The sequence below is a fragment of the Grammomys surdaster genome, unplaced genomic scaffold, assembly GCF_004785775.1.
Source record: "Grammomys surdaster isolate TR1022 unplaced genomic scaffold, NIH_TR_1.0 64, whole genome shotgun sequence".
Taxonomy (NCBI): Eukaryota; Metazoa; Chordata; class Mammalia; order Rodentia; family Muridae; genus Grammomys; species Grammomys surdaster.
The window spans coordinates 2981845-3008017 of NW_021604566.1; the positions used below are offsets into that span (position 1 = coordinate 2981845).

At 44.5% G+C, this 26173-nt stretch overlaps 1 protein-coding gene across 4 annotated transcripts in view; it reads right to left on the minus strand.

The window, feature by feature from the left end:
• Positions 1-26173, minus strand: part of Chd7 (chromodomain helicase DNA binding protein 7) — a 118304-nt gene that overhangs the window by 14875 nt on the left and 77256 nt on the right. For all 4 annotated transcript variants that reach the window (XM_028769146.1, XM_028769148.1, XM_028769141.1 and 1 more), the window contains exons 12-24: positions 24942-25118; positions 20703-20846; positions 19275-19530; positions 13649-13859; positions 12787-12982; positions 12048-12215; positions 11546-11725; positions 8291-8401; positions 8000-8205; positions 5388-5587; positions 5052-5211; positions 1731-1820; positions 1232-1335 (exon numbers count right to left, since the gene is read on the minus strand). In XM_028769146.1, the coding sequence (XP_028624979.1) occupies positions 1232-1335; positions 1731-1820; positions 5052-5211; positions 5388-5587; positions 8000-8205; positions 8291-8401; positions 11546-11725; positions 12048-12215; positions 12787-12982; positions 13649-13859; positions 19275-19530; positions 20703-20846; positions 24942-25118 (2203 nt within the window). The remainder of the gene's footprint in view (positions 1-1231; positions 1336-1730; positions 1821-5051; positions 5212-5387; positions 5588-7999; positions 8206-8290; positions 8402-11545; positions 11726-12047; positions 12216-12786; positions 12983-13648; positions 13860-19274; positions 19531-20702; positions 20847-24941; positions 25119-26173) is intronic.

Sequence of the window (26173 nt, forward strand, 5' to 3'; positions counted from 1 at the left end):
CCAGTTTGTTTCCCAGACATCATGCCGAACTAAACAGACCTTGTTTTGGGTACAGCATTCTAGGGAAGCCTTTGTGGGCCCCCTCATACATTGGAGGTGCCACTGAATGACCACACACACAGACAGAAAAGGGCTCGGGAAAACTGCAGGATGCCAGGGAAGATTTCTGACCCTATTCTTCCCCAACATCTAATTTTGCTTGACATTTAAAAGGCTTCGTAACATTTCTTTATGACCTCTGCAGGGGTTCTCCAGGTCTACTCCCCCCACTCCTCCACACCTCCAGTAGTTCTGGTCCTGCAGGAACTCACATGGCTGGCTGAAAAATCCCCATGTATGGAAGGCCAGCGAACCTGTCTTATTAGGTTTATGACGATGCATGTCAGTAAGATGACACTGTTCCCTCTATGGTTTTCAAGCTGCAATTTGCTTTTTGACTGCCCAAGTTGACTAGATGGGAAATGGCAGATCCCAACAGTGCACTGCGGGAAAGTGATTCTGAGGCCGAGCTCACAGAACACGGCTGGAGTACAGAGGAGGAACAGCACAATTCAATTAGGACGTGTACTACAACACACCGCTCCTAACTGCTGCAGAGCCGCAAGCCAAACTGTAATCATGAAAGGTTTTATAAGCCATCATTCTCCCCTTTAGTCAGCCTGGGCTGCTGAGAGTACCTCTGCGACCTCCAGAGAATTGGGATTATAATCAGGAGCCGCTCACTGTATATATCATGGCACTTCTGCATCCCCAGCCTTTCAAAGTTAACAAGGCTGCATCCCACTCGGGGGAGCGCTGAGTCCTCGGCACTGACATTTGTGAAATATTGCTTGGAACAAAGCCCAGGAGGCACTTGTCCAGATTAATAGCAGAGGTTAAGCCCACCGTCCACTCTGACACGGGCTGGCAGAGTTAGCGAGGGCAGCCATTTCTGAAGCAAAGTTTCGGGAATGCTACGGTACGACTTGGCTACTGCTAAAACAAATATGGTTTGACTTCTGTTTACAGCCAAGAAAGAAATGTTTTCTTCTCAAACACTCAACAAACATTCAAAAACAGCATCTGATATTTACAGTTCATATTAGATTTTTAGTACAGAGAAATGGTAGGCGCCAAGAGTCCTTTGGAACAGTCCTCATTAATATTATGACTTTGGAAAAGAGTATGCAAGGAGTTCTAAATAAAGAGGAAGCCACACAGTCAAGATATGTTCAAACAGAAACGTCCTTACCATGTTTAAACACTCCAATTAAGAGGGATTTATCTGCTTCCCTATCCCACCAATCTGCAGGAACTTCAGCATGGAATGGCTCAGGGATCCACACGTCTGCTTCACTGGAAAGACAGCATTTAAGCACTCTTTAAATACGAGTACTTAACATGAATCCTAGTCCTGTGTGACCTCTTTTTCATAATAAGAATCTAACAGGGTAGGGAGGAATCAGTAACACGGGGCAGTGGTCTGTAGCCAGAAATGAGCCTCATCACAAGGTATCCCAGCTCAGGTCAGAAGCCATTGTTTCTCAACCTCTTAAAAACAAGCACATGCAAATGGCCCTGTCCATCTTCTCATCCCAACCCCAAGCCCAGAGGACAAACTCTTCCATGAAAGACACAGAAAGGAGGTGAGCTCCTGATAGGCTGGGTGGGTTCTAAGCACAAGCCGTGGAGTTTCTCAACCACCTGGGCTAGCCTGTGGAGGGCCAGAACAAATGTGTGCTTGCACCAACCTTGAGTCAGCGCCCTCGAGGATCTTCTCTGCCTGGTCTCCTATCACTTCTTGTCTTAGGTAGTACAGCATGCGGACACGCAGCAGGACCCTGGAGAGGAAGACAGAGGGGGGAAAAGTTCTTAACTTCAGTGCTGTTTGCCAACAGTGGCTTTTGGCAGCTGCTGCTGTTCATCCATCATCCTGCCAAGGCTGATTAGCCATGCTGTATGGTAGGCTTGAAGCGTGACAGATGGTGCCACATAATCACCTCTGTGTGGTGCTTTCTGCTGGCTTCCAACAGGCCTGCCTGGCAACCGCTCACGCTGCACAGAGAGGGAGCGAGCTCAGCCCAGCCCAGGCGTACTTCACTTAGACCTACCTAGTGCAGCTTGTGAAGTTTAGACACGTACCCTACCACTGCCTCTGAAGTATTGAAGCAAGTTTGTAAACAACCGAGCAGATGGCTTTCAGTAACTGTTCTGCTTCATTATCTCATAAAATTTCCTCAGCTGCTGCCTTAATACCATTTTTGGAAGCACATCAGAAGTTGTAGGAATAAACGAGATATAAAATCTGGTTTTACTACCTTACAATAAACCCTCAATATGGAATGTCAGGTTTTTCAGATTATACAACTTTGCTTCCGAGAAAGGAAGATGGTGAGGGGAGTGGGCAGGGGCTGGGTCCTTACCCTACCCAGGGAAATTATACGTGTCTATTACTTCCACTTATATTATCAGGGGACCTTAGCTGCAGTTTAAAAATAATAAACACTACAAGATTAAAATGTATCTAACTCACTGATACTCATTTTTAATGAATCAACATTAAAAACTGGTGACATTGTCAGGTCACCAGATTTTCCATCTTGCTCGCGTTTCCTCAATGGCTAAAATATGATTCCTCCAACCCTACAAATAAAACTCACCTGGTATACAGCACAGGTCATCTCCCTACTAGACAGCCCATATGTGCATTTAGGATTGATTGACACCTGAAGATGACCCTCTTGGTGAAGGTTGGTTTCTTCCAGTGTTATTTCCCTAGCTAAATAAGCCTGTCACTAACTGTATAACACCCCTGTACCAATGGTTCTCATTTATACACACTGACTCACTTGGTCTTCATAATAACCCTGTGATAACACAGGCAAGTTCTCATTTCCACACTACAGATGTGAACACTGTTGGTAACAGAGGATGGGTTATACACCCAAGGTCACAGGGACACCTTGAGCACAAGCACACAGATCTAGGTCTCCCAAGAGACGACTGGCTTCTAAGACATCAAAATGACAAGCAGGGACAGTCTTACTAAGACAGACTAGTCCTGACCAGATATCATGGGAGACACACCGTCTACCCCAAGAGTCCACTCATGACTAACATGGATTGGGTGGGCTGCAAGGTTGCAAATATTAAGATGTATGCCAAGATAAGCAGTTGTGTTGGAAAATGCCTTTTTACTTTTCAATTTTCTTTCTCTTGTTAATATATAAGTTCAAATACTGACTTTGAAACACTGAACCAAATAAGGAAAATTGATAGAATAGTTAGCTTTCCTCTGGCTAGAGAATCTGTAGGCCAGTGTTTGCTTACACTGGATGCTCAGAAACAGTAGTTCCAAAGGAATTCTCCTCTACCTGTGGCTGGACTCTTTCCTTGACTCGAAGGCAGGGAGCCTAATGGTTTCTTTTCCTTTTGGTAGAAAACACAGACTTCCATTTCAGGGCAGGTTTAGTAGTGTGGAGCTTTCTATGAACTGATGTGAACATCTCCTTTTCTTCTAGAGGGAAAGCCAGGAAGAGAAAGGATGGCCAGGACACAGCTCCTGTCCTCAAGCAGTCTGCTCTGTGATGGACGGACAAGAAGGCTAACAAGCCCCCAGGGCTAGTCCACAATCTTTCACACATCCTGCTAGTGACTGCAACCCACAGCCCAGGACTGCACACAGTACTCGACAGTATCCCCCACTTGGCTTCTTTCATCTGTCTTGTTTCACAAGCTTCACATTTGTGAGGAGCAGTGGTCAGTTAGTTTTTGAGGATGTCCTTCAATTGGGTCTCACTTTTCTACCTTAATATCTACATCTCTTCTCGTTTGATAAGACTGAATCTCAAGGCACAGTCTACAGGCCAAGGACAGTGGGACACTCTTTCCACTCCAGAGAAAAGCTAGAAGGTAACAACAGTGCTTTTCTGAGACTGAAAAAAAACTACACAAAGAACTCCAATTTCACCACATGTACTAACTGCGGAGGACTCCCTATGAAGACCGCTACTGACAGGAGACTAGGAATTAGCTACGCTGGCATCTGGGGAAAGGAGCACTGTTCTAACATTAAACCATTTAACTTTCTCTGTTTGAATCCAGAACTCAGAAGGCAACTAACCCACAACAAGGTAAACCACAGATGGAGACATTTTCTGACAGCTATGATAACCAGGTTACAGTTTTAGTAAGAAACACCATGCTAGGACAGTAACAAGTTCTAAAGATACCAAGTGCTTTGGGCGATCACGGTGACCCTCTCAAGAGCCACAAGGCAGAGTTGGACTTCTGTGGTCAGATGGGCAAGGAACTACTCAGGTGAAGGGAAGTGTGTCACCAAATCCCACTGTGTTCTGGACTGAGAAACCTGAGACCTGCATCTTTATGGATAAGCAGGAGATTAAACAGAACAGCGGCCAAGAAAAGATGTGGGTGCCTTCCATCTTAGCTACTCAGGTGGCTGAGGCAGGGGGAGCTCTGTGACTTTGAGCCAACTGGGTCTACAGAGCAACAGAGATATAACTAAAGCAAAAAGTGCTCTGTAAACTCCCGAGTGCCCCCCATGGGAGCAGCCAGTGAAAGGTGGAGTCATACAAAAGGAACTACCACATATTAGCCCCACACTAGTCACCTACAATCCTACAGCAAGCCTTATAACAGGTAAATGTGGGAACAGTCCAGATGTCTACCAACAGACAAGAAAGGATTAACAAAACAAGGCGTACACAGAGCAGAACAGCATTCATCGGACAAGAGGATCTTGATGCTACCTACAACATGGATGAACTGTGGGCACCAGACCAAATGAAATCATCAAAATAGGGGACAAATACTGTGGGGTCCCCACCGTGAAACAGCAAACAGGATAGATGCAGAGGGCAGGGAAAGGAGGACCCATCGCTTAGGAGGTACAGAGTGCCTGCTGGCAGGGATGACTGAATGCCCACCTTAGATGGCAGTGATGAGCACGGGGCACTACACTGCTCTCTTACAAATGGGCTCACGTGGTACACACATACTTGCTGACCTCAGGTGTTGAGTACACTTGCCCACCTTGACCTGGTACCTACTTGTTGCAGTGGTGCTTCAGGTGCTTCTTATAGCTGTCCTCCTGGAACAGGGCATCTGGGTTGCAGCTTGCCAGCCAGTCAGCATCCTGCAATACCGGCTGTGTACTCTGGGCCTTCACCTTCTTCCCCTTCCGGCCCCTTGGCACAGGGGCTGACAGACCTAGAAGCACCAGGGTCACAGTCATGGATGCCTTTACAGTGTATATTACAATGTCAGAGGAAGAGACTGTAAGGTACAGGTCACTCAGTCTACACCACCGCTGCTCTTTACTGAATGGTGGTGTTTCTGGTAGCCTTTTGTGACCCAGGAGCACAAAGAACACAAGACAGACCTACCAGAGTGATTGAGCAGGGCTCGAGTCTGGCCGTCGGCCGTGGGCGTGATCAGGTCCCAGATAAAGCTCTTGATGTTCTCGTCCCCTCTGTAGTGACTGAGACAGTACACCAGGACGGCTCTGCAGATGGTTTCTACATCTTGCTCAGTCAGCTGACGTTTGTAGCGTCCGTGGGACAGGATATCTGTCCAGCGGCCCCAGCTGGAAAGCAAAAAGGTGACATGCAGATGGAATCTCTGACTGTACAGATGACAGCCAGAGCCTGGGAAATCCTGGATAGCATTAGTCACCTCTGGAGATAGGAAAGGAATACAGGTACAACACCTTCTTACAGAGGGAACGACGAAGCCACCGATACACCCATGTTACTAATAGCTATCCTGGGCGGATGGTGGCTACAGCTGTCATTTTTAGGAAATGACAATTTCCTAAAATTTTAGGAAACTAGAGGACCTGGAATTTGTCCTGTTATTCTTCAACGATGTATTTATATGTACTATGGAGAGCAACCTTTTGAGATGAACGATGACTTCAGGTCGTGTGACTACTGAAATCAAAGCTACAGGCTGAGGGGTCCCGCGCATCCACCCACCACAGATGCCTCAGTAACCCGTGAAGAGCTAAAAGCCCTGTGGCTCCTTTTCAACAGCGAGTAGTTGTTTCCATCTCAGGAAAGATGCTGGACCAAGTCTCAGGGCCTCCCAGAAAAAAGGGCAGAAGGACTAAGTGCAGGAAACAAACAGCACATGTACCATTACCACACAAACAGTGGTTGTACTGCTGTCTCAGAAATACCAACTACAGAACACACAGGTGCAGGGCTCAGAGGCCGCCTGAACTGTGCCACCCCCAAGACAACAAGAGACAGAGCCACCGGGCAGAGCTCACAAGGTAGAGTTCTTCTGTAGCAACTGAGAGTTGTGTTCGGAGGAAAGAGAAAATCCTCTGCTGTGCTCTGCCTCTCGACAAACCACTGTTCTTCCTGGCTGTTCTGACCTCTCTCAGACCCAGGCCTGGGGTTTGCTCCTCCCTCCCTCCCTTTCTCACATCTGTGCATTTCTGATGTTCCTCAGCCACAGATTCTCTTTGTGACTCCTCCTTGCCCCCAAAGGGTGAGGGCAGTCCCTAAATTATGTCTTAAGGGAACATGCTGAGCTTCTGTGTTCTCTTAGGCGAGCTGCCTGCCATTATCATCATAGCGTACTGACATTTCTGCCTGCTCACCTGCCTGTCTTAGGCTATACCTGACTTGCTCACAGTGGGAGTTCTGGTATCTGAGAGTCTCCTAGCCCAGTGCCCAGCACATGGTGGTTGTTCAATCCGCAACAGTAAAATGGGAAGAGGAGAGGACTGAATGGTTTCCAACAAAATGTGAACTATGATCATCAGGCTGAACCAGGGAAGGAGGTACCGGGAGCAACGGGCTGAAGCTAGGTGAGTCTCTGTCCTGTGTAGAGGCCGGAGAGCTACCCAGTGTGCAGACTAGTGACAACACAGTTGGTGAGAAACAGGATAGGCCTTGGCTGGCATTCGTGCATTGCATACAAACATCTATGCAGCACTGTGTATCTGTGGCATGCCCAATGCACTGAGGATACACTGAAAGAGGGCCTGTCCTTCCAGAAATGCTGACTGGGATTCCATCAGGAGAGAGGCTGATGAGACATGCAGGCCACAGTGTAAAGGGGACAGCGGTGAGGAGTACAGCACGGGAAGTGGGTGTAAAGTTGATCACATGCATAGGAGGGGGCAGGGCCTAGGCAGAAACACCCGTGCATGGGCAGAGAAGAGCAGGGTGTGAGCCACAGGGGAGCCAGAGGAAGCAAAGTTCCAAACAGAGCTCACCCATGAGAAAGAATCCACAGACAAGTGTCAGGGGCAGAGCCCTGCAAGCCTCACATACATGCTCTACACCAGCAATGACCCATTGGAAGAAACGCCACAGGCCACGGGCAGGGCAGTATGGAATCAGTGAAAGTCACTTTAGTGACCATTTCTATTTTAATGGAATTGGCCTACAGTCCCATGATCTGTGAGCAAATTCTTATCTACTGATTCCAGTATTTACTGAGGACCCTGCAATTCAAAGTGCTGTGTGGGTGCCATGTTGCATGACACATGAAGCTGGTGTGGGAGTCATCCTTTAGCAAAAGGAACCCCACAGACTCGTGAAGTTCCAATGGCCTCTTAGGCTTCAGACAAGTTGGAGGACAGGTACATGAATGAAGTCTCTGTCTTTGCTAAGTCTTTATATCAGAAAACTATTAAAAGATAACTATAGTCATAAAGTTTATGTGATAGTATGGTGCCAAAAGATTTTGCAATTTTACATCATTCTTAGTTTTTAATAATCTACAAGTAAATTGTAATTCCCACGGTGCTAACTAGTGCTCATAAATTCCAGTGGCTTCTTTCTCCACACCCAGGAGGATTAGAACGTGGGTCATATTGACTAAACGAGCCACAACCTGCAGAAAGTTACTGCGGAGGCATCTGTCTGGCTACACTAAGGGGAGCCATGCAGATTCACAGAAATATGGTTTTCCTATGACAACTGAGAATTCCAGCTGTTGGCAAAATAAAGCAAGACTCCATGTGGCGAACTAGCCTTACCCATAAACCAGCAGATTCTTCTCCACCCTGAAGCACTCGCTCCGAGCATAGCCCTGAGACTTATCCTGGGGGCGCCGTGGCTTTGTGCAAGGCTTTTCTTCGGAGTCGCTTTCCAGGTCGGAGAACTCCATCAGCTCGTCCTCCTTCACTGCGCTGTATAGCCGGGTCTGCTTCCTCACTCTGGGAGTGTCGATAACCAGGTTGTTCTAACGAAAGAGCAAACGCAGTGAGAGAGTAATACCAACCTTCGGGTCAGATCAGGCAGCAGCCTGGATGGGACTTTGCACTCACCCTCCCGTTTAAGGCATCGATGTCCAATTCAGCCTTCTTAGCCCACTTCTGCCAGAAATTTGGGTCATCCAAAGAAATATCTGTCCTATTTCCAGATGCAACAAAACTGGCCTAAAAGGAGGAAAACGTATGTGTTACTTTGAGATGCGGTTCTCAGAGTCAAGACCCCTGGTAGCCTCTGTTCATCTAGTCACCATATATAATGTGTGTTCAGCCTCTTGTGCAAAACAGTATAGTGGTGGATGGGAGAGAGATGTCCCTTGTATGCTTTCCACACCTACCACAGGAGTAGAAGAGTGCAAGCAATTGAGAAAGGCCTTGAACTTGGTTCCAGCAAGGTCTTGCTGGGAGCAGAGCTAAAAAAAATTAGTTTCCTGTAGAAGAAAATGCTAAGACCATATTTCAGAGCATGTGTACAAGAAGTGAGGTGACAGAAATGTTCATGGCAGAGCCCTGTGCAAAGCCCAGGAGAGGAGCAAGGATGGAGGGGCCACGGGTAAGTCGATGAGGGTGGAGGCCAGCGCAAGGGGGCCTCGAATATGTGGTTATCATCTGAGCCCTATCCCAAGGGAAGCATGAACTATTTGAAAATTGGGGTAAAATTAACAATGGACATGGCTGTGCCTGGAGCTGCATGAGGGAGAAGTTATAGCGACAGCCTCCAGTGGAGGTTAGAGCACACCACTCCAGCAGAATACCAGAAAGAATGACTAAAAGTGAAAACTTCCTAAAAAGACATTCTGCAGAAGGTGAAGTTAATAGAGGTAGACATAGGCAGATATAAACACCAAAAGTGAAGAAGCCAGGGAAAACTACCATCTCCAACTCTGGCATCTGCATGTTACTCAGATGGAGAGTGTGTGTGTGTGTGTGTGTGTGTGTGTGTGTGTGTGTGTGTGTCGAACATACTGAGAGTGCATGTGAAGACTGAGGAAAGTTTGTGCAAGAGACTGAAAAGATGTGAGGGCGCAGAGGCCAGAGAAGAACCTCTACAAACTGGGGCAATTGGGGACCTCAACTCCTTCCTCACACCACAGACAGCTCAGCTCGAAACAGATCGCAAACCGGTTAGAATGGTATCTGTGAGGACGCAGGAAAAGCAGCCTTAACACACAGGTGTGGGAAAGGCAACAGAAAACAAACTGGGCTTCAACAGTTTTAGCTGCCGGGGAAGCGGAAATTAGAAGAAAACAAACAAAGAATGCTGTCCAGGATGTAGTCAGAGGAACGTGTATTCATGGCCAGCGGGAATGCGAATTCATGGAGCCACTATGGACATCAGTCTGGAGGTTCCTCAAACCACTAAAAATAGCACTACCTTATAACCCAGCTACGCCACTGGATTGTGTTCCTGAAGGAAGGTCTCTTAAGTCAACATACCACAGAGACACTTGCACACCCATGTTTCACAATGGGCAGGAAATGGAACCAGCCTAGATGTCCAACAACAGAGGAACTGATAAAGAAAATGTTCTAGCTATACACAGTGGACTTTTATTTAGTTGTAAAGAAAAACGAAATCATGGCATTTGAGAGAAAGTGGATGGGGCTGGAATCCACTGTGTCAAACAATGTAAGGCAGGCTCAGAGATACAAACACCACTCTTGTCTCATACATGAACCTGGATGCTATGTGTGCCTGTGTGGGTTCCTTCATGAAACTACAGGAAGAGATTTTAAGCAAAAGTATAAAAGGAATACTAGGTCTCGTGATGTGAATGCAGATGAAGGGGCTTCTGCAGAGTGGAGAGGACCGTAAGGAGTGCAAAGGGCACGGAGGGCAATGGGTAAGGCATGCAGTGAACGATGGCACGGGTTAAGACGACGCCAGGGTGGTGTCCAGCATGTCTTTGCTAACTTACATTTTTTTCCAATTTGTTTAAAAGAAAAACAGAAACAAAGCAACCTAGTTTGTTAGTTCCTTAAATGATAAGCATGCACAGATGAGGTCTTGGGTTCAGTCCTCATTGGGGGGCCGAGAGAGCTAACATCACCTCTACTTCTGCTTCTGTCGAATGCTCAAGAGAAATGAAAAGACATGTCCAAGAAAAAACTACTATGAAAATATTCACTAAAGATATCAAAGTAGAAATAACCCAAATTTCATCACCAATGAGCAATGAATAAATGACTAGAACATCTATCATCACCTGGTCATCGCGTGATACCTGTACAGTGGAACACTGTAAGCTATAAAAGGGAATAAATTATTTATGTATATTACAACAAGGATGAACGTGAAAAACATTTCATAATTTTGTGTAAGTATACTCAAAAGACCACACATGCCGGGCAGCGGTGGCGCACACCTTTAATCTCAGCACTTGGGAGGCAGAGGCAGGAGGATTTCTGAGTTCGAGGCCAGCCTGGTCTACAGAGTGAGTTCCAGAACAGCCAGGGCTACACAGAAAAACCCTGTCTTGAAAAACGGGAAAAAAAAAAAAAAAAAAAAAAAAAAACCACACATGGTACAAACTCCACAAAGAATGGTGTTTCCAGGGTGGGCAATGCTATAAAGAAAGTGCATGTGGTTTGCAGGACTGGGTGAAACATGAAGGGGAGAGAATGCCTGCCAATGGGCACAGGGATCTTTCTGAGGTAATAGGAACATTCTAAACTTAGTATTGTGCTAATGGGTGCCCTAGCCTATGATATGTCAAAGGTGTCGAATTTCATGCTTTATGGCAAGCACACCACAGTTTAGCAAGACTAGAAAGTAGAGTGAGCCAAAGTGGGAACAACTGCAACACTAGCAAGTGGGTTTTAGATGACAGCCGGGGCTCAGAGAATCCTTGTCCATACAGGTTGGGTTTGGTGGAAGAGCACAGGCTACAAGCTGTGGGAAGCAGACAGTGGCAGGAGCTGGGGTACAAATGCATGTGCTCATTTTAGCTGTGAGCAGAATTGTGGAGCCGTAAGAAAAGGGGAAACAAGAAAGACGTAAACACCGAGTGACTTGAACATCCTTTTGGGTCATCTCATGAACTGGGGTCTGAATCTGAAGAACGAGATTCATAAGAGGAATTCATAGGGGAAGCATGGGGAAGAACAGATGAGAACAAGACCATGAGGGTCCCAACAGGAGCGAACCCAGCGTACAGAGAATACCGTGAGTGTTGGAATTAATAGCTGATCTATAATTCATTCATAGTGAAAAGCCAACGTTCTGTGTATGTTTTGTGGTCCTTCTGTAGGCTCTCTTCATGAGTCCTACAAGGCTGCACTAAAAACCTGGCCTCCTAGGTGGATTCAAACCTTAGCAAACGTGGAGCCTTTTCCTTCAGACTCAATGGTAATAGTGTGGGTTCGTCGAAGGAGAATCTGGTCGATATCTTCTTCACAAAACTTAGACCCTTCATCTTCCTCATCCATAAGTGCACCATAAGCCCCCTTTCGTAGAAGGTCTTCGATTTCCTTCTTGGAAAGCTGCTGCACCTGTTCCATAGAAATTGTAAGCATTCAGAGTAAATAAACCACAAACTGCATGTCTTAAGAGTGCTTACTTATAACAAAGGAAAATGCAATAAAATATGCTTAAAATCTGAGGTTAAAAAACAGACAGCGGAGCGTGGTAACACACGCCTTTAAATCCAGAAATCGGGAGGTAGAAACAGGTGGCTCTGCAAGTTCCAGGCCAGCAAGATCTCATAGTGAGGCCTTGTCTCAAGAAAACAAACAACAAAAAAACAGACGCCAAGTCATTCCTCACAATCAGCTGGCTGCAGACAAAGGCATGGCCTGGTCAGTGTCATCTTACCCCATTGGTGGCATTTTCTCTTCCACTCATAGACTGCAACACAGCTTTATCCAGACCCAGCTTCAGACTAGCCTTGTCAAACATTTCCCTCTCATAAGAGTTCCTTGTAATCAGCCTGTAGATTTTCACAGATTTGCTCTGCCCTATTCTGTGGCATCTAGCTTGAGCCTGGAAGAAAAAGAAAGCCAACGGCTGTTACAAAGGAACACAGGCCTGTGTCCTCCCTAAATATGTATGTTGGAAAGCTGATCCCAATATTAGATTTAGAGGTGAGGACTCAGGAGGTAATTAGGTCACGAGGGTGGTGCCCTGATGAACAGGCTTAGAGTCCTGTAATTAGAGGCAGGAGGAAGACAGCTGTCTGTGCAGCAATAACCCAATCTTGCTGGCATCCAGACCGCACGGTGTCAACTCCAGAACCTTGAGAAAGGCACATGTACTGTTTAAACTGCCCAGTTTTGGCATTTTGTTATGGCAGCCAAAGTGACCAACACTCAACAACTCAAGAAACACATGGCTCTTTGGTCAGTTCTAAAACTGCAATGTTAAAATAATGAAAGGTGCAGTTTAGAAGGATGCTAACACACTAAAGGGTTCCTCTCATATTACACATCAGGTGATCACTAGTTGAGCTGCTCTCAGTCAGGAGACAAAGGCTGAGCAATGACACGAGTTCACTGGTGTGACTGATAAGTCTGTCACAAGAGGCACCAGGGACAGGCAGCCTGCGCCCACTTACCTGGAGGTCGTTCTGGGGATTCCAGTCTGAATCAAAGATGATGCACGTATCAGCAGCAGTGAGATTAATGCCGAGCCCTCCTGCCCGTGTGCACAGGAGGAAAACAAACCTATCGGAGTCAGCTTTGGAGAATCTGTCAATAGCTGCCTGCCGGAGGTTGCCTCTGACTCGGCCATCAATCCTTTCGTATGGGTACCTGGAAATACAACAAGGAGGCCTGACCAACAGCTACCATATGCTTGTTCCTTATTGCTTTCAAATAAGTATTCCAATATGGAACATGCACTCACACAATAGAAGGATTTAGCAGAAATAATTCAGATCAGAGAGGTTTTCCATACAACTGCCAGAACACTCTAAGGTTTAAATTTTGTTTTACTTCCTCAAGGAAATAGCTAAACTCTAAAAAATAGCTGATGAAATACATTTTAATTTTAAGTAAGAACTTTTCTCCCCAAGTTGAATGAAGTGAAGAAAAACTGCTCAGAAAAGTATTCGGAGTAAAACAAACAAACAAACAAACAAACCTACACATATATCTGGAGGTAGTGATACACACCTTTAACCCCAGCACTAAGGAAGCAGAGACAAGTGGGTCTCTTTGAGCTCAAGACCAACCTGGTGTACAGAGCAAGTTCCAGAACTGTTAGGGCTACACAAAAAAAACCCTGTCTTGGAAAAAAAATAAAAGTATGCAGTGGCCCCCTGCAATCACGTAAGATGCCCTTATACACAACTGTGATTTTAAAAGAGGAGGTGATACACTGTTCCCATTCCGCCACCTCTACTGTAAATGACACTTCTAGGTGACCCACGCAGAGTCCTGTCCTTTCTTTCTGTTGTTTTTATGCAGTGGCCTCACCGTCTCTGAATGAGATAGTCTTCCAGGATGTCTAAGCAGCGCACCATCTGGGAAAAGATGAGCACCCTGTGGCCACCAGCCTTCAGCTTTGGCAGCAGCTTGTCAATCAGCACCAGCTTGCCAGCAGCCTGGATCATTGCCTGGAGCTGAAAATCTGGAGACTCTGCATTGTGTGTTTCTTTAAACTCTTCCAAAATTTTCTCTTCAGCACCTGCAGAGATTGGACGGCATGACGTGAATACTGTAAAAGGTTTTTATTACTAAAAACAATGGGTTTGCTTTCGAAACCCACAACAAACTGGCAAAATAAGAATATCCCATTCACATGTAAGAGAAGGAAGCCACCTGCTTCCTCAGAGTTAGATCCACACATAACTACAGGCCTACAAAAGGGACCAAAGTCTTAAGTTCCATACATTGAGGCAGTTGGGGAGAGATCCACATTTTCCAGTCACCAAATGTTTGCTGACTATATTAAAAAAACAAGACAAAACAAAACCAAAACCGACCAAACAAAACACTCCCAAATTTCAACACCAGACTGTTACGCCATAAGTGGCGGAAACAAGCCAAGGGCCAAATACTACAGAAAATCTAGAGCCTAAACTGCAGAGAAAGGAGGTGTCAGTTGAGTGAAACACAAACAGCAATGCCCAAACCCTCTAGAGCTAAAACCAGAGGCAATGCTATGGCTCCCTAGCTAACTTCCTTTTCTCGATGTTTCTTCACTGTGCAAAAACTTGAATGCAGTAGAGCAGACTCAGGAGAAGGACACGTTCTGATGAGGAAGGCTCACAGCTATGGACTCTGGCTTCCCACGCCCCGTGGGTTCAGGCAGCAGCAGGCAAGCATCTCTCAGTGCTCAGGTTCTTTGGCTGGAGTTAAGCAGAGGTGATCTGGGGCCCCTCCCTGGCCTCTGGGGCTCCCCATTACACAGGGCTAGGTTTCATACTCTTTCCATCATAGCTGTTGTTTAGAAAGCACACCACATTTAACCTAAAGGGCTCACTTCCTACCATTATATCGTGCCAGGAAGTTAATCCTTCTTCCCACCATCTGAACCATGTGACACATGGATAGGGTTTACGGAAATCTCCCAGAGGCATTTGAAGGTTGGGTCAGGCAGGCCACTGCAACCGCCATGACACCTCCACAGGCCACACAACACCAATGAAGGACAGCCCTGCTTCCATTTAAGCTGGCTGTGAGGCTGTCCTCATGAGGTCATATGGAGAACACCAGATTAGTTTAGAATCGTCAAGGACAGATTAAAGCCACTTGATGTTTGGAGCAAGTGCCAAGCCTTCCATGAGGTGCATGACCTTTTCAAAGTGAGACAAAAACGCCAACTCTCTCGGAAGAGCCTGACCCTTACTTGCCTTCCACGAGAACAGAAAGCTAAGATTCAGTTTTGTTCTATAAGTGGGGAAACAGACCAAGGAAAGATAAAGAAGAGATGTCACGTTAAGAACAGAAGCCAAAGTGTCTCTGACTAAAGGTGATGGTGTTCGAGCCTGGGATCTGAAGACCCAGCGCCAGATTCAGAAAGCGCCCACCAGCAGCAGAGACTTAAAGTGAATTAGCACATCAGACCTTTTAGAACGTTTGTTCTTTTGTATAATGCATTGTAAGATGCTTACAATTTAGAGATGAATATTTTACCTTTATGAGGTTTGGCCATTCTTTGTCCATGAGGCATACAACCCATGATCAAAATGAATTGTAATGCAGTCTAAAACTACTTAGTGATCAAGGAATCGTTTTTCAAAAATGAGACTTTCACTTTGAGAAAGCAAATGTCAGACAGGCTGGAATTATTTTGGTAAAAAATTGAAACATAAATAATTCAAGTAGAAAAATCTAAACTTATACAATTTTAAACTTATTAAGAAATAACAAAGTAACACTCAGGCCTTTTCAATGCTACTGATAATTTCTTATCCTTTGACTTTTAGAATTTAAAGTGTGTGCATATGTGTGCATGCAAGTGAAGATGCCTGCAGAGGCCAGAGGGATCAGATCCCTCCCAAGATGGAGTTATAAGCAGTTATGAGTCACAGGATGTGATGTGAGTGCTGGGATCAATCAAACTCAGCTGCGGATCAACCCCAAGCCAAAATAAGGTATAACTGTAACTACTAAGCATCTCTTCAGATACATCTCTCTGGATTATATTCTTTTTTGGAACTGATCTATTTCATTAGGAGTTGAAGTTCTTCCAGAACAGTTTATACCAACAATCCTTCATTCTCTACAAACACACACCCTTTACAAGTCTTTCAACGCTATATTTATTATGGCAACAGGGAAAGAGACGGAGGTGTTGTGGAGAGGGCTGCCAATTTCTGCCCTATGTATCATAAGACAAAATTTCAAAATTAGCAATTTAAAGATTCCCTTTGCAGTTAGATTTGAAAACATCAACTGGATATAGGTTATGATGAACTCAGCTACTTTGTTAAAGTGCAGCTGGCAGTGCGGTCATCATTGTATGCAAAGCAAAGGCAACTGGGAATGACAGTAGAGTTTTTCCACTTCAACTGAGAGCTGCTACTGGGGCAGGGACTCTGTTGTCACACGTGTTGCCATTAACAAACAGGAAACCACCAGGCAGTAGTGGTGCACGCCTTTAATCCCAGCACTTGGGAGGCAGAGGCAGGTAGATTTCTGAGTTTGAGGCCAGCCTGATCTACAGAGTGAGTTCCAGGACAGCCAGGGCTACACAGAGAAACTCTGTCTTGAAAAACCAACCAATCAACCAACCAACCAACCAACCAACCAACCAACCAACCAACCAACCAACCAGGAAACCATCTACCTTGTGGAGGTTAACAGAAAGAAAAGATGCCTTAAGGTTTTTCCTCTCTAAAATACATCCCACCAGGCAACTGTTTTTGTTTACTCATGCCTCCCTTTCCTCACCTCTTCACTGTTCCTACAAAGAACTGGAACTAACAATGGCTTCCGATCATTTGAGGTCTTTGGACATGCTTTAATCATTCTTGAATCCATGTTGGGAAATAAAATTCTATCCAAACAATGCTCTGGCCCAGAACTACTAACGATGTAGGACACCCAGGTATCTGCCTGTTAGCGACAATGACTAAGTGCTTGCCATGGCTGGACTCTCTTCCAACTATATACTCCTTTATTGTATATACACTTAACCCTTCCAGAGTTTTCTCTCACTGTTCTTACCTCACCACTCCCACCTATGTACAGATTTGCTCCTAGTTTTCAAAAGACATGCTCTGTAGCATAGAAGTGTAGGCCAACTGGGGCACTTTCTTGTTACAAGTAGTTCATAACAATTTAAATATGTACAATTCAAACTTCCTTATGGTTGCTACCTGTACACAGCAATAGTTCCATGAAAGCTCACTTCTAGATCCTAGATGAGAATGCACAGTTGGACCCTGAACCAATCGGTGAGATGCCTGTGAGATACAGTGTCTTTCTCCCTACGTTTTCCAGGAACTATGAGCCTAGCTTATCTGTAAGGTTGTTTTTTTTTTTTAATTTCCAAAAAACAGGGCACAAGGACACCTGCCTAACAGACATTGTGTCACTTATTCTTAGGACAAGAGAGTTCACCTCAAGGCATGACAAGTAGAACAAATACCTCAAAGAGTCCTTAGGGGCTCTAGAAGAAGAGCTAGACAGGGGACTGTAGAGAAAAATCAGCCACAGAAAAAGACCACTGCTATGTTTTGTGGAGGAAACCTTGGCAACGTTCTCTGTATATAATTAACCCTAGTGATCAGGGAGGACACGGAGCTCTGGGATGTCCACCATGTCATGGTGCTCAGCTCCTATGACACAGGCCTCGCCAGCACCATGAGTCCTTTAGGGAATATCCCTTTTTTCCTCTTCCCTGCTGGGAGGTTGTTGTTATCTATTTTCTCTCTGTAGGGTATGAAATAGAAGCATGTGCACATAGTCAGGTGTGTCCTCCTCACACACGAGTACTTTTCCCTGAGTCCCAACTCACCCACAGGCTAGCTGACACCACAGGGCCTTACAGGCTCACAACACTGCTTGGTTAGCTAGCACAATGGACATGCAATTACCAGACATGGCGCTCTCTTTAGAAAACAAACACCACTGAAACATGACTTTAAAACAGGAGTCACATCAGATGTCACATCAGAGCAATGGCAGCAGGTTCCATGCCCTGAGCTTGTCTTCCAAGTGGATATTACTTTTTCTCCTACATTGACTACACTGACAAAGACATCCAGGGTGGTGGACAGGTGCACACTGAGACAGGGAAAAGGGAGGTTGTCTCCTTCCTTCCCTGACACAATAATAAATACACACAACACCCCAAGTTAGCCTGCCATCATGATATAAACTGCCCAGATCACAGTCAGACCTACTCAGTTCATCTTTTTCTGCTTGCTTGTCCATCTGTCCTTCATTCCATCTTTTTTGGAATGCTGGCTGTGATCAGTCTCTAGTCTTTTTATTTTTGAGGCAGTCTCACATGAACAACAGCTCCTCCTCAACCCGATCCTCCCTAACGACTAGCCTCAAAGTTTCTATGTAATTGACAATGATTTTGATTCTGATCCTCTGACCTCTATCTCCTCGAGCTGAGATCGCAGGAATGTGCCACCATGCCTGGCTTTATGCTGTGCTCTGGGATGGAACCCAGAGCTTTGTACACTTTAGGTGAGCACTGTACCAACTGAAACACATCCTCAGCCTGATAGACACATCCTAAACAGTGCTCAGCTCAAACACCAGCTGTGGCTTTCTCCATATAGAGTCTGGAGCCAAAATACCATGTGAGCCCATCTGGGGGCTTCATAGCAGTGTCCTACATGTCTAAGAGGCACAGTCCCTCTGTGTCACACACACTGCTGTACTTTGGGTAAGATCTTTTTGTTCTTGTTGTGTTTGCTTGCCTTAGGAATTCACCGTCAGCGTCCTTTCTTTTTCTAGTCCTGCCTGGCCTATCCTGGTCTCATATGTAATCTTCCTCTGAGGCTTGCACCCCTCTAAGTCCCCACTGGCTGTACTCAAACAGGCATGGGACACATCTCCCTAACAGTCTCTGGGAGTGTGTAAGGTATTTAATCCACGGGACTCAGTCACATGCACTATGAAGTCCCCATCAGTAACAGGGACAACACGATGATCAAAACTTTAAAATCTCCTCCCATTTTCAGGGGACACTTGCTGAAGGCCTTCAGATTGCAAGGGGTCTAAGGCCACTTTTCCATCACACACCTGAAGTGGCTGGCGGTTACTGCCCACAAAGAGATGCTCTCAAGTGCTTAGGAATCAAACATGCCACTCCCTCCACGAAAATCTCACGGGGGTTTTAGCAGCTGGCCTGGCCCTACTGACAACATCTATTCCTGGAGCAAATACCCACTTTCAGGTGGAGGGGACAGTGACAGGTAGGGTGGCATAGGGCTTCCAGCGAACACTGGCCACCAACCTCAGCAACCACAGAAGGGGGTACCCCCCATGATCATGCTCCATGAGCAGGCAGGACTGTGAGGAGCGCACACCAGGAGAGCCCTGGCACAGGCTTCTGAAGCTTGTAACAACCTCTGTGGTAACAAGCTCAGGGCGGGAGGGCTTACCACTGATTGATTAGGTAGGGCAGGCTTACCATTGATTAGGTAGGGATGATTGCAGCACTTTCTCAGTTCCATCATAGTGTTTAAAAGGTTAGGTACGTTAGCTTGTCCACCACCTTTGGAAAGAAATGTAAAATTCTTCTCAAGGATGGCTCGGTAATATTTCTTCTGAATGTTTGTTAGCTCAACTTCAATAATAGTCTCTTCTTTGGGGGCCAAGTTCTTTTCTACATCCTCTTTCAGGCGTCTCAACATCATTGGCTTTAGAATAGCCTGTAGTTTTTGCACCTAAAAAAGGACCTCAAGTCAATACTGGTATCTCCATTCGCTTGCGGGTTAAAACATCCTGGCATTTAAAAAAAAAAAAAAAAAAGGCAGGCTGTCTTATTTATTTAATATCCATCTTCAGTTTTCGGAGCCTAAGAGGAATGTAAAGGAGCTAAATTTTGAGTTGTCACAAGAGACATGGCAAGAAGGTTGTGTGGCTTGTGTCAAACCTATTCAGAACTCCCGAATCACGTGAGGGGCTTGAGAAACTAAGCACTCATTGGGAGAGAGGCATTTACTTAGTTTCCCTTTGTTTTAGAGCCATGGGGATGAACAGGAAGAGCGTAGGAGCAACGACAAGGGGCTCTCTGCTTCCCTTTCTTTGTGGGAAGAGGTAACAGCGAGGGTGAGAGAGCAGGAAGATATTACTCTGCATCAAAGAGCAAACCAAGAAGCCTCTCTCTAGTACTCTTTCCCACCGATTGGCACTATACTGTTGTTAGATTACAGAAGAGAAACAAAACAGAGCACACTCTGAACTCAACCAGGAGGCCTGAGCCAAGAGGCTGGAGAGGGCAAATCAGTCCACAATTCCGAGCTTATTAATGCCTTTAGTTTAAAATTAGTTAAAAGCAGGCTGACAGGAGGCTCCACACGAATTAACGCACATGTAACTCTTACAGTGAGCCTACAGTTGCCAAATGTTTCTTACACACAAGCCCTCTGATTTCTTTCAGAAATCCAGTAGACTAGTTGCACTTCCAATTTTTGAAATGTAAATAAATAGGCTTGAAGCAGTATGGTCCAGAAATGAAACCAAGGACCCAAAATTCCAGTGGACAGGTGGTTCTGTAAACTCTAGAGGGGCTTCTGATCCTACCCTGCAGAAACACTAACCCACATGGCACAAAGGTCTCTGAAAATCTCATTTGTACAGTAACTAACCTATAAAAACTCAACAGGCTTTTTTTTTTTAAGCGGGGGGTGGGGTGGGGTGGGGAGACAATTGAGATCAATTTTGTAATGATGACTTCAAGTCCTAGAGAAGGACTCACAAAGCTCTTTGCAGGGGTGGCAAATGTTATGACATAACCCTTACTTCTTAAAATCTGCAAAGGCTAAAGCTTTGTTTGCCATTCCACAAATTCATCTTCAGTTTCATGGCTAGAAGGCAATGTGGAGGGGTTAAGTACCTGCTCTTCCGTTTTCAGATCACCAAATTCTTGCATAAAGGTTGTTTCTGAAGGGAAGCGACTTGGCTCCAAGAAGTGAAGCAGGCTGAAGAGCTCCTCCACAGTGTTCTGCAGCGGGGTCCCGGTCAGCAGCACTTTGTGTTCCTGTAAGAGCATGAAGACAACCTGTCGGTCAGGGACACGACAGTTTCTCAACGCTAACATGCTCCCTCTGTATGGATAGTCCCCTATTTCTGCTCACTGTGGTGGATCAGCATGGGTTGCACACAGGTGTAGAATTCAGAGCAAAAGACACACATGTTTCCTGGTGAAAGAGCATGGGGACTCAGAGAACACCACGGCAAACTCAGGAGGCCCCTCCACGTGGCTTGCCACTGTTTCTTCTGAGTTTGCAAGGTTGAGATTTAAGATGATGGTTTTCTAAGCCTCCCAATCTCAGTGAATTTTTTTGCCTCCACTGTAGTTAGTTTTTCCCTCGAGTCCCCAGACTCGGTTACACGCTCCTTTCTGTTCTCTAGATCAGCAGGACTCTCAGCTTTCCACCTGCTTTCTGCATGACTCACCACAGAGACAAAAGACATGCTTCTAAACGCACAGCACATGGAAAACCACTTTGTTCTGCAAAAGTTTTCAACTAGCAAAGAGGTCAGCTTAGTTTTAAATACCACAATCATTAAAAAAAAAAATTGACTTATTTCTAATTTTGTGTCTTTGAAGCACATTAGTCGTTGCTTCAGCCAGTATTCCTGCTTCTGATCTCCTTCCTTCAGCTGTCAATGCAACCATGTCCTCTCTATTTCAACATAAGCAACAGAGATGTCTACCACCTATCTCTATCTCTATATCTATCTATCTATCTATCTATCTATCTATCTATCTATCTATCTATCTATCTATCTATCATTTTCTCATTCAACATAAACAAGCCTTTTAAATGGACTGAAATTAACAATGGTAAGTTTGTTTATTTACTTTTTATTTACTTTTGCTTTTCTCTCATATATTTCATCCAGACTGCAATTTCCTCTCCCACCTCTCCTCCAAGTCCTTAAAAAGAAAAAGTTGAGACAGGGTCTCATGTGTCCCATGATGGACTTGAACTTATGGTCCTCCTGCCTCCCTTTTCTAGGTGCTAAGACTAAAGGCACACATCAGCTTGCCAGGTTTTATGCAGTGCTTTGGGGGCCGGGTCTAACAAGTGTATTGTTTGGTGAACGGTAGGCTCTACGAACTAAGCTATGCCCTTAGACCTGAGCTTATACATTTTAAAAGCCTTAATATTTTCTTCTTGGTTTGGGTACTTGGTGCATAACACAACAAATTTATTTTAGGAAGTGACTGCAGCCATGTGATAATGTCAAAAGTAAGATTCTGATTTAACCTGAAAGGTGACCACACAGAGCATACACTCACTGAATCCTAGTGAGATAATCTAAGTAACAGCAATCTTTCCCGGTCTACCTGTCAATGAAGTGCTTTAAAAGTGAGGTGAAGCAGTTGGATGATTCTGTTCTGGTTTCTTTCTCTCTGATTAAAGAAGATGGATAGATTGCCATCATCACTAGGCTCACAAAGCCTGCACAATCTGCAAATGAGTTCAAGGTCTTCTAGACTGGTAAGTTTCACAGGCCATGACCTCTGATTTGCCAAAGTCCTGAATGACTTTATCAAAGAACATTTGAAAGTGCCATCATGGCCGAGGAAAGAATCATGGAGATGAAAGAACGGTGGCCATGCTGCGTTGACTGTCAAGGAGCTTTCTCATCTTCCTTACTGGCTTAAGGTCTGAGCACTTAACTTAGAAGCTAAAGACTTTTAGGCATGCTCATTTCAAAGAAAACTTATTTGAGTAAAGGAGGCCCCCATCTTGGGCTATTGGGTACTGTCTCCTCCAGTTCAATGGACAGGCAGAAACACACCTGCCTTGACAACACAAGTGTAGATGGAGAATGTGTACTTAATCTCATTTCAGCAACACATTTTTGTGTGGAACCTCCTGTCAATGAATGGGGAGACAATGGAATCAATGAAGACCTGGAAAACTTCACTGCAGCCCTTCTTTGTTGAGGGCTTTCCTTCCAGAGCTCCTATGGAGGATGGTGTCAACCATGATTACCCCCTACACACAGCCATTTCTTTTGTCGTAGTGGAGAGGCAGATTCCCAGTAATCCTCTTTAACGACCTGGAGAGCATCTTCATCAAGCACATGTTCACCTTCTCAGTCTAGTCTAAGCATCCGCAATCCCTAAGACCGACAGCCCTGCCTGGACAGCACTGCTCCTCACTAGGTAACTCTGGCAAGAGTATAGGTTCAAATGATTTTGAAGTTAGGATTTAAGCACCAAGCAATCAGCTATTCTCAGTTGCATCAATACAAGGACATTTTGACTTTGAACAACAATAATATCTTCCACCTTAAAAACATCTGTTCTGGGACAGGTCACTAAAAATTTCCACTGCGTTATCTAAAACCTGCTACAAACACACTAACTGAGACAGTCAGAACGCCCAGGACTGGTCTCCCGCTGTGAGGGGCTGCCTTGACCTCCCTGAGGAGCTCCATGAGGAAAACAGTATTATTTCCCTATGTGCTATTACGCATACAAAAAGTAAACAAATATCGTGATATGTAACAGAAAAGTTATTTCTATAGCAGATTCTAATCCATTAATAAAACATTAATTCCTATAATATCTCAAAAGCAAATAAATTTTTTGATGTTGAGAGAAGTAAATACATTTCTCTCACCAACAAAGGAGTGTTTCATAATGAGATTCTCCTATTTTGAGACCTAGAAACGAATAACAGATCACAACTTAAGGCAAACTCAGGCACATGACTTTACGTGTTCAGAAACAGACATACAGCTAGCTGTCTCTTAGGGGGTGACCGTGAAGGCACACCTCTGCTCTGTGGATATTAGACATGTCCTGAACATTTGTGTTTACCTGCAAAGAAAGGAGTACTTCCCTGCACTGCTGGAGTATCACCTGGGGAAACCAGAGCCAGTTAGGAGTCCTTCTTTCTATAGAACCCTAGCCAAGGACTTTCTCTGGTTCTCTAAATGCTCATGCTGCTTGCAGACTGACTATCAAATTTGGTGAACTGCTTTACAAAAGATCTAGGACCTTGTTAATCATCTGTTTATTTGATAGAAAAATAGGAAACGTTACTCTAAGTAGGAAAAAAAAATCAGTCAGTCTTCTTCCTTGAAGCAAAATTAGATTTTGCTTGTTTGTAATTAAAAGAATGGCTGGTTAGTCCGACCCCTTGCAAAAGCTGTGACAGAGAGCTCTGAGGTTCTTTTCAGCAGATTCAGTCTTTAGTAAAATGGGTACAGTCCTGAACACGTAGAAGGTTCCCTCTCATCACCCACTCTCAATAAAAAGAGATCCTATCAATCTACACAAGTTCATCAACTCTGCTAAGACATTCTACATGATAACAACTTTCTTTTTCAAATGTATGAAATGAGAATGAATGAAATGAGAAGCCGGGCTGGTGAGCTGCCTCAGCAGACAAAAGCCCAGAGAACTTGCTTGGGCTCACTTGCCGGAACTCAGATGGTGCAGAGAACCAAGTGGTCCTCTCATTTCCACAAATGCACCATACTAAGTGTGCAACCTCAACACACACGTAGATAAACGTAAGGGAGAGGGGAGGGGCAAACAAATGGCCATATTATCTTGAAAACTATGGATCAAGAAGGAATTCAAGGACAACAGAGCTTGTAGCAACTTCTATCAGAAGACTGTACACACAGAGCAGACACAACAAATAACCAAATCTTCCTATTCTTACAACACGTCACCGGTAATTATTCCTACCGAAAAGAAAATTCTTCTAATACCAAATTGGAATGGCATTGCTACTTCTTTGGGAAAATAACATAAGCATAGTTTAAAATCCCAGAACAAATGTGAGGCTTCCAATATCCCAAACTTCTCAGCATCTGCAGAAACTGAACAGATGTCCCAGCCAACTAACCGACAGCAATGCATGTACAACTGGCCCCACTGGAGCAAAACCACATGCTGGGAAACGTAACTGGACTGTCATCGCTGAGGCAATGCTTGGCCCAACAGTTAATGACATGGCAAATATTTGAAATGGATGTTGGTCAAGTTATCATGACTATGCTCTGCTGAGATACCAGCAGACATCGGTCAGGAAGGCAGCACACTCAGAGACCAAAGCAACAGTGCAGGGGTTGAGCGGCAGAATCAACGGTCACTAACCAAGTCCATCATCTTCAGTCCTTCCAGCAGCTTGCAGTTCCTGTTCTTCAGCCTGTGGGCTTCATCAATGACCACACAGCGCCAGGGAATATTACGCAGCTCTGGACAGTCCGTCAGAATCATCTCAAACGTAGTGATGATGGCGTGAAACTTATAGGACCCCTTTATCACTCGACCCTATGGGAGTACAGCACATCAGAGTTGTTTCACAGGACTGACTATGTTCATGCATTTGAGCATAAAAAAGCTGCTAAAATATATATATTTAACCCTCTGGAGGACCTCTGTATTTTAAGTAGCAAGTTTTCAAGTTTTTTTTTCAACGTTTTCAAGTTACAGCTATTTTGGTTAAAACAGAATTATAAAACATTTCCTTTTAAAAAGAAACTGGCAAAGTGCTAAGAAAAATTCTGGGGTCAAATTTCCTTAGAGCTCACATGGAGTAAAGTGTCATCAAGTGTTCCAGTGCAGTCGCAGCCCACAGAGCCTAAAAGGAAATTCAGCGCTAAGGTAACTTTATAAGTTTCTCTAACTTAATTTTTTCCTTGTAAAATACCAAAATGTTTAAAATTTAAAAAAAATCCAAAGAAGATGAACCTTATAATTTCTCAAATCTAAAGATAAAAACAGATTTCGGTATTTTTTTTTCTTTTAACTGTAGGTCACACTTTGTATTTAAAGAGTATGTGTGTATAAAACTACCTTATTTCCAACTATAAGACAGCATCTACTACTTAAAGATTACACATGTTTTAGCATATACCATCCCGTCATCTATGTATAATGCTTTATTAGGCAATAATTACAAGCAGGTAACTACAACAAGACAAAATTAGAGCAATTCTTACGAGAGCAAAGAACTAAACCCCTCTTTTTTGGCACAGTTGGTTTTTACAATAATTACTATTTTTTTCCACTTCTGGTCATAGTATAATAAAATGTTCCCTCTGGTCACATTTTAGTATCATTTGTGTGTGTGTGTATGTGTGTGTATGTGTGGTATTGTCTTAGCCATACAAAATAAAACTAAGTTATAATGTTAAGTAGAGCTATTCCTTATAATTAAATAATCAGAATGCCAAATGCTAAAAACAGTATTCATAGATGTAGGACATTGATTGTACAAACATGCATTGGATAAGAAATCTCAAGCAAGTTTCTAAGTAAACAAAATCAAGGCTTCCCTCCCCGAGTTTTCAGCCCACTAGAACATATACATCACGCACAGGGGC